Below are 8880 nucleotides of genomic sequence, written 5' to 3'. Positions count from 1 at the left end.
CTGATCATACACGTCTGGTATTTTCCAAATAAGGTAAATACATGTATAAAAATATTTTGTAGATTTTAGACACTGAATTAGACGGTAGAATAAATACATGAGAAAATATATGCAAACAAGCCTGATCCTTCTTAAGAATTCTGTTAACCCGTTAACGACGGATGACAAGATAACACGTCTAGTGGTTTTTGGGCCACACGACGGGGACGCGTTACTTTGTCTAGCCCGGGGCGCGGGAAGAGCCAGCGCGCAGCGCTGGCTCGCGGCTAGTGCGGCCGAGAATCCCGACGCGTTAGGCTTATGCGTTCAAGAGTCCCGGAATTTTGGTCTATTTAAGCCGGATTGGCCCCGTCGGGAACGGGTTAAGGATTGCAAAAGGCCAAATTAAACATTTTAAGAAAACATGATATCAAAGCAAGATAAAAAATGAAAGCTCTACAGAAATATACTTTGATGAACATGTATATATGACTATGTATATTTATACACATATATATTAACCCTTTCCCGACGGGGCACGGCGATAAGTGAATACCGCTACGCCGGGCCATTGCAATATTGCATTGGAAACGTCACACTGGCATGATGCCCTGGCATCGGGACTTTAGCTGTGTCACATGGGTGTGACGCACCCTCGTCATAGGGTTAAGTTAGTTCATAAGAAAATATGTATATATACATATATATATATATATATATATATATATATATATATATATATATATATATATTATATATATATGTATGTATGTATATGTTTATATATTTAGTTTACATAGATCATATTTTTAAAATTATTCAGGTTAATTTTGGGTTTTTGCCAATATAAACTTCTTATCTAGAAAACAAAACAAAAAATAAAACTTGGAATAATTTCCATTGCCATACACTACATCCATCATCTCCCCCCCACCCCATAATTATGATGATACTGTGTATTTCTAAGAGAACAAAAAAGAGAGAGCAAGAGAGCAAAAAAGAGAGAGAGAGCAAGAGAGAGGAAGAGTGTGTATGAGAGAGAGAGAGAGAAAGAGAGAGAGAGAAAGAGAGAGAGAGAAAGAGAGAGAGAGAAAGAGAGAGAGAGAGAGAGCGAGAGAGAGAGAGAGAGAGAGAGAGAGAGAGAGAGAGAGAGAGAGAGAGAGAGAGAGAGAGAGAGAGAGAGAGAGAGAGAGAGAGAGAGAGAGAGAGAGAGAGAGAGAGAGAGAGAGAGAGGAGAGGAGAGGAGAGAGATTAACCCGTTTACAACGGGTAACAAAACATCTCATCAAGTGGTGGCAACACCAGCCACCAGGCTATCTTCCTGGCCTATAGCCCGGTGCGCTGGGTGATCGGACATGTAGCACTTGGCCACAGCCAGTGTGGGTGAATAACCCGAGGTGTTAGCCTTATGCATTTGAAATATCCCAATGTTTCGACCATTTGGAGCCAAAAGAGCCCTATCGGCATAGGTTAAACTTACTGGTTAAAGAATAGTACTTTTGAGTGGGAGAGATATAAATAAAACAACAGACTTAGAAATGTAGAAGATATATTCCATCTTTTGTTCACAATATCTTACAATCTTAATCATTCAATAAATTTGATAAAGAAGAAAAAAAGATCCTGATATGAACTGTAAACACCACCATCATGTGCAATGATGAATGGAGTTTAGATTCATAAAAATTCAGAGCAAGTAACATGTGAAAAGAAACTGTACTATAAATAATTTACTTCCAGCCGTTTATAGTCTTTTGGATCAAGTTTTGAAGTTCATCTATTAAAATAAATTATTAACCTAGGTTGAAGAGTACTGAGATATTGCTGGGTTTGAAGCACAACCTGGGCAGGAATGGACCGTCTCGTGGAGGAAAATATCGCACTCGAAGCAAAACACCTGCTTGCATATCCGGCAGATGTAAACCTGTGGGATACGAGATCATTGGTGTCAGTCAAATTTGGATGTTATTGTTTGTGATGAATCTGGTGATGTATGACGTAAGTTTTCAATCTGATGAGCAAACTTGAACAATTAGCAATCCAGAGATTTAGTGAGTTCATGAGAGCATAAAGTATATTTTGGGGGCATTTGAGGAAGAAGCTTTTCATCTGATTGATCATGATTAACCTTGCTTTGAGAAATGAATAATCCCTATCTAAAATTTAACCCGTTAACGACGGATGACGTGTTTTTTTGTCATACATGACGCAGGACCTCTTGCCTGACAATGTGCGTCATGGCGTTCGGGGATTCTGGATCACTATGTTATTTTATTGTACTATAAGTAATGAGTGAGTGATGTTGACAATTGCAGTCATAATATTATAACGGCTCCGTAATAATTAGCAAAATGGTTTTCAACTCACATACAAAACCAAGATGGCACCACTTTCTTCTCTAGCACCAGCTGGAGAGAGAGCCTTGACTGCACCCATCTACATTCCTCTAGCAAGCACTATCGTCAGTAGAGTTGCATGGCACATCGCAAGTCCCGCCTCTTGCTCTCAAAGTACCGCAGAATGAAAGATGTGCAGACAGAACGAGATGAGGTAAGGTGAGCTCACACCAGCCCAATGCATACAATGTGACCCTGTCCAGTATGGATGCCTTTTATTGTGCACTCACTGTCACAAGGCACAAAGTTTCCCTTCCTCTTCCACCTCTTCATTTTGGATGGTTTAAGTTTCGTGTTTGTTCATGACATCACTAGAAATACGAAAAAATAAAGTTTTTTTTTTTGTCCCCCCTAAAACATTAAATACTTCTATCACATTGAGTATAAAGAAAAAAAAATGTGTTTGATATGGACCCTGAACTACAATTTTAGTCAACTGCAGAATTGATGGAGCCTGTGATATAACAGATATAAATTTCTAAAAATAGTAAAACACACAAAAAAACAAAACACAAAAATGTCTCTAGCTCTACAATGAGTGACTAAAAGGGGGTGGGAAAAATCAAATTATATTGCAGAAGCTGCCTCGATCAGAAATAAAACTCATCCTGGAGCCTGTGTAAGCAAATCTATCCCCCGTCGGCAATGGGTTAAAAATGAGAAACAAATGTTCAAATCGACTAATGCTGTATAGTTATATAATATGTTCAATCAAATAGAAAAGTTAAGTAAGGGTTGATTGCCTGTTTCCAAACACCTTAACAAGCTACCATTCACAGGCCACTTATCCAAAGGGGAGAAACTTTGCAATAATAATAAACAAAAATAAATCAAGTAATCAAAGAGAGAGGACAAAATATGAAAATGAAAATTAGAATAAAAATAAATAAATGAACAAATAAATCAATAAAAATAAGACAAATTAAGAAATACACAAGGTAAGCCTCTTTTCTTACATTTTTTTCAGACGCAGCTTCTGTCAGGTGCTTCAGGCAGCCGTAACAGTGGTAGCTTTGATTCTCCTCGATGGGTACTTCTTCAAAATGCTTCAGCGGGAATAAGTGTCTGAAATACAACATGAGAAATTTAGCGTTGCAGGTACCTTAGGCCTATAGTGAAATTTTATTCCATTTTTCTTTTGTAAAATTATAATTAGCTCTTTATAGTGCATGACATTTTAATGCTGTTAACTCATATATGGCTCTACAATGCAAATATGTATATAAAGAGGAAATCAATTTTTGTATTTCAACAAATTTCTAGTAACACTTAGCAACTACTTGTATGACCCAAGCAAAACTGAAATACCTAAAATTACTCTTAACATTATTGCCTAAAAAAATATAAAGAAAGAAAAGAAGAAAGAAGAAAAAGGTGGGAGGGAGTGGAAGGGGTGGGGAGGAGAGCAGGGGAGAGAGGGGAGGGAGGGAGGGAGGGAGGGAGAGAAAGAGGGCGAGAGAGAAAATGAGAAAGAGAGAGAGAGAAAGAGAGAAAATGAGAAAGAGAGAGAGAGAAAGAGAGAGAGAGAAAGAGAGAGAGAGAAAGAGAGAGAGAGAGAGAGAGTGAGAAAAACTCTCACCTGTAAGACCGAGCAAGATGGGGAGCTGTGACCAACATAAGCCCACAAACACGGCACTCTGCAGGAAGATCGCAGTACTTGGCGGTGCACTGCGGACAGTAGTATCCGCGGGTGTTCAGAGGAGGTAGATCATCGAGGTGACTGTGTGCAGAGAAAGAGATAATCTGTGTTGCTTGCTATTGTTCTTGCAATGTGGCTGAATCTAGCTTTAGAGTCATTTTGACAATAGCTGGGAATAAATCATTTCTTACTAATGGTTTATCTGAAATGTTTGAGTATAATGAAAAGAAAGAGAGGAGGTAAGATGGAAAATAAATTACATATACCATATGTATTTTCAGAAAAACACAGTTAAAAATATACAATACTGTCAATTTTTGTGACTCTATTATCTATATGCCATAAAAATACTGAATGTTCCTTTGGAATGCTTTTACATACAATTTTAAAAATGTCCATACCATTTTGTGTGCACTGTCATTGACTTTGCAATGTTAAACCAGATTTTAAATTGGTTGGGAACCCTCTTAGTTATCCATGCTGCAAACTCCCTTCAAATCTGTATGAATTTGGCACATAATGACATGATAACGAATGAAAGGGGGTCAGCTACAAGCATGATGGTTCGGCAGTCCTTAACCCATTGGAGCCGGTTGACATGATGACACGTTTTGTGGTTTTTGCGTCAGACGCCCCAGACAAGATATGAGGGCAAACCCAGCACTCGGGTTGAGCGAGCGGGCAGTCCAGGCTCGCAGCTTGTGCGTCCGAGAATCTCGAGGCATTAGGCTTATGCATTTGAAAACCCTGGTATTGCGACCGTGCAAAGCCGGAATGGCCCCGGAGTGTTAAGACTACCCTGTATGATGGAATAACTTCAGATTTTCTTTATCTTTTTATAAGTGTGTGTGTATCTTTCTTGTGCATTCTTTTATATATATTTTTTTTTTGTAAACATTAGTTTTTATTCTGAAAAGAAACAAGATTCCTTTTCTTTTTTCTTTTTTTTACATATAAATAATACAATAAGTCACAAAGCATTAGAAAAAATGATATATATCAACCAGCCTTTTCATTGGTAAAATCAGATTTTAAATTGATGAAGAGCATAAAGAATACATAAGAAAGACCTATAGATAAAAACGATCTTAACCCTATCCCGACAGGCCCAGCTATGGAAACCCCCTACGCCAGGCCTATGCAATATTGCATCGGGAATGTCACACTGGTGCATCGCCCCGTCATCGGGCATTTACCCGTGTCACATGGGTGTGACGCACCGTCATCAAAGGGTTAAGAGGAAATTTACCCTCCCTTTACCCAGCTTGGATTTCTTTAAAATTCTGGACACAAAATATGTGCTACATTACTGCACACCTTATAAAAAAAAAGATTATATCTTCAAGACATCATGTTTATAGCAATTTCACGAAACATTTCCACTCCCAAAGATGTCTCAATGAACTAAAAGTTTTAAAAAAGTGGTGATTCACACCCTTGTTGCAGTGCTGAATATAATTTTGTAGGGCCTAATATGAGTGAAGATAATTCTTTAGATGTATAGGCATTCAAGTCCAGTCTAAATTCAATTTTTATTCGGATGTCCCCCACTTTTCCCCCCACTTTGCAAATGGAAATACTTGGAAGATAAACATTTGTTTTTGATTGCATCATATTGGCTTCAACAGCATAACAAATAGAAGAATACCATGTCACTAACAATCTTTGAAACATTCTAACCATCATATAACAGCATCATGAAACAGTATATTCCAAACAAATGTAAGTACTTTGGGGATGTAACAACACACAAGTAACAGGAAATATAATCCGACAACTTACCACATACAGAGAGCAGGCCTGGCATCAGTATTGACTTGGTGGGGGAAGCCGACCTTAATTAACGTGTGGTCCATCTTGACAGATGCTGGCGGAGGCTCAAGGTGTTCAAAGATCAACTCCTTCAGGTGGAGGTCGTTGATAGAGACAGAGAAAGACCCACCCGTGTCCTTGCTTATCATTTTACAGACGTGTAACTCTGCAGAAATGCCGACTACCGATACCCGGATGTTGGAATCTTTGACTTTCTGTGAAGATTGCAACAAGTTATTATCCTCAATAATGAATCAATTATAGTCATACTGTAGTGCAGTAGATAGTAACCCTAGTCCTTCATTGCATGTAGGCAATATTTTAAAAACACAGTAATGAGACAGCTGAATTTTACTTTAGTCACAAGAGCCTGTTTCCATACCCTATATTATCATTATCACCATTATCATAATGTTAAAAAATGAATAAAAGGCATATAACTAAATACTTATTTTACTACATATGAAAATTCCCTCAACATTTGGAATATTGTGCATGGCTTTGTTGTTATTACTTTTATTCATTATTTTTCTTTTCTAATACCATGAAATGCAAAGCCACAGTAAAACCTGTGTATATAGTGAAAAGGTGTATACCACAGTATTTACATAGCTATACAATGCAGTGTGTACACTAATTTAATTTACAGAACATCCTATTACATGGATCATACCATGGACATTAAGCGACTGGGTATAAAAGTAACAAACTATCAACCTTAAGCTGAAAACACATGAGACAAAAAGCAGGAAGTCTAAAACTAAACAACATTTCTGATGATGATGAAAGGACAACACTTCCAAAGAAACCACATGACTGGTAACCTGAACATCCAGTAAACTAATCAGCTCTTTTATTCTTTACATCATTCAGAATGACGTTTCTCTGTCACATTCCTCTGTGTTTCATGGCTTATCTTATTCATCTATTCATATATCATATTCTAGCATATAGAGTCTTTGTTGGGAGTAGAAATGGTGTAAAACTAAATCTTAACCCATTGCGTATGGGTGTCACGACATAAATGTTGGCACTGATTAGGCCTAAAAGACAGGAGTCAATGCATACAAGACGTGTCATCGGGATCTGCTCACAGTTGAAGCATGCACACACAGTCATGAAGTATTATGGCTGTAACGTTAACTCCAGAGCTACAGGGTTCAACCGAAACCCACATTTTATGATGGATTTATAGAAAAATATTGTTTGGGCTAGTTTGCACTACCCAGAGGGCGGAGAAAACCCTTCCCCCGTCCCTCTAATCTTTAGCCAATGCCACTAGTGTCGTAGACTGCCCGCCCTGATGACCAGTTAGGTCGGTAGGCGCCCTGCCCTGTCTGCAATGGGTTAATTGGGAAACTGTATCACTTTACCCTATGTTTTACATTATCACAGTAAGTAATCCTTATAAAATATTTCTGTGCAAATGACCTTATAGGATTATGACCATGGTGTCCTTTGCAAGTGAGGTTGATAAAGCTACTTTATATAGTATCTTATGGGTAAACTCTTCTACCTCCTATCATATCAAATAAGAAAAAAAAAACACCCATCATAAAATAAAGAAGCAATTACTGAAACAATTACGAGAATGAAATTACTTATTGTTTTTTATTTATCTATAAGGAAATAATGAATAACATTTCAACAGGCTTACCTGTATAGTAGCCTCGATTTCTCCAGGGTCACATGTAGTTAGGGCAGCATAGATTATAAGAATCTCCCTTGATGTGTGTGGTGGAAGATGCTTTAAGGATGACAGTGCAAATTCTAGGGAATTCTGCATTGATGGTTCTCCTCGACATGGAAGCTCGTGGAGACGCTTAATACACTGGAAGCATAAGATACAATACAACACATGTGGTGAGTGAGGGAGAAGGGGAGAAAGGGAGAATTAGGGAAGAGAAAAAGGAAGCAAAGAAAAAATAGGGAGACCGGATCAAATAGTTAATCTGTAGGGAGTCTATTCATTAGTTTAGTTTGTCAAATAATTTTCCAAAAGAATAGATAAACCAACTGTCAACTAAAAAAAGGGTAAGAAAGAGGATGAAAGGAAAAAGAAAGAGAAATAGAAGGACAGAGGAGGAAAGAATGAAAGAGTAAAAGAAAAAAAAGAGAGAAAGAAGAAAAAACAAAAGAAAAATAACAATATACTTACATCTAAGTGTCTCTGTGGATTGTTGCTCAGGTCACTATGTCTCTTGGCCACTTTGTTCTGAGTTGCAATAATGCCCAACTGGCTAATGGGATTTTGATCATGGAACTCCCGGATAAATTCATCTAATATCTGGAATGTAAATGTAATTCTAAAAGAAATGCATACAGATCAGTATTATTTGATTGTCTGTCTAGGGATATTTATGGTGAATGGCAATAGTAATCCTAAAATGTGTTTTTGTTAGTACCAATTTTCTTATTATCATTATTACTTATCTAGAAGTGTGTGTGGTTTTCATTTTTCTTTCATAAATGTGATATTCACAAATACTACAATTTACAATAAGAGCAATAATTAGACAAGATTATACATTTATTGAATCAAGACAACTGAAACTATTGATATTTGACTTCTTAACCTTCACAATGCCTATCTGAAAATGAAATAAAAAGCAAACCTTTAGTGTGCAGATCTGACGTGTTGGTTTCAAGTCTTGCTCTGCCATTGCCTGCGACAGATCCAGTATGATGAAAACATGTCGCATAATACCAAGCCGAACGCTTGCCTCTCGATCTAGCAGCTTCCGACGCTTGGCTCGCCTTATCATGTCTGTGACTGAGGGCTCCAGTCGCCCTGAGTCGTCTTCCTGTATTGCCTCCCTGATGAAATAGAGTGAATATGGTCAGGCCAATTGAATAAAATCTCATTTATTACATGAAAAAAAAAAAAAAAAAGATTCTCAAGTTTTTAAATTCCTTATTAACACTCTCATAGAGGCTGTAATCATACTGGCCATGTTCTATCCACATCCACTTGATGTTTGCTAAGATTTGTGTATATGGAAGAATCATAAGGTCCATTGTGCCAAAATATACTTCCTGAAGGTTTGTGGTACA

General features: G+C 37.6%; 1 protein-coding gene across 1 annotated transcript in view; it reads right to left on the bottom strand.

Annotated features, from left to right (window-relative positions):
* Positions 1–1511: 1511 nt before the first annotated feature.
* Positions 1512–8880, bottom strand: part of Ssl1 (general transcription factor IIH subunit 2 Ssl1) — an 8480-nt gene continuing 1111 nt past the window's right edge. Inside the window, exons 2-8 of the mRNA XM_043016383.2 lie at positions 8442–8643; positions 7985–8113; positions 7484–7657; positions 5797–6041; positions 3955–4095; positions 3332–3440; positions 1512–1903 (exon numbers count right to left, since the gene is read on the bottom strand). Of these exons, the coding sequence (XP_042872317.2) occupies positions 1778–1903; positions 3332–3440; positions 3955–4095; positions 5797–6041; positions 7484–7657; positions 7985–8113; positions 8442–8643 (1126 nt within the window). The 3' untranslated portion in view covers positions 1512–1777. The remainder of the gene's footprint in view (positions 1904–3331; positions 3441–3954; positions 4096–5796; positions 6042–7483; positions 7658–7984; positions 8114–8441; positions 8644–8880) is intronic.

Source organism: Penaeus japonicus, unplaced genomic scaffold (genome assembly GCF_977035675.1).
Source record: "Penaeus japonicus unplaced genomic scaffold, GWHDUDI00000001_assembly GWHDUDI00000008, whole genome shotgun sequence".
Lineage (NCBI taxonomy): Eukaryota > Metazoa > Arthropoda > Malacostraca > Decapoda > Penaeidae > Penaeus > Penaeus japonicus.
Note: the sequence above shows the minus strand (reverse complement) of the source record. Positions and strands in the feature narration are given on the sequence as shown.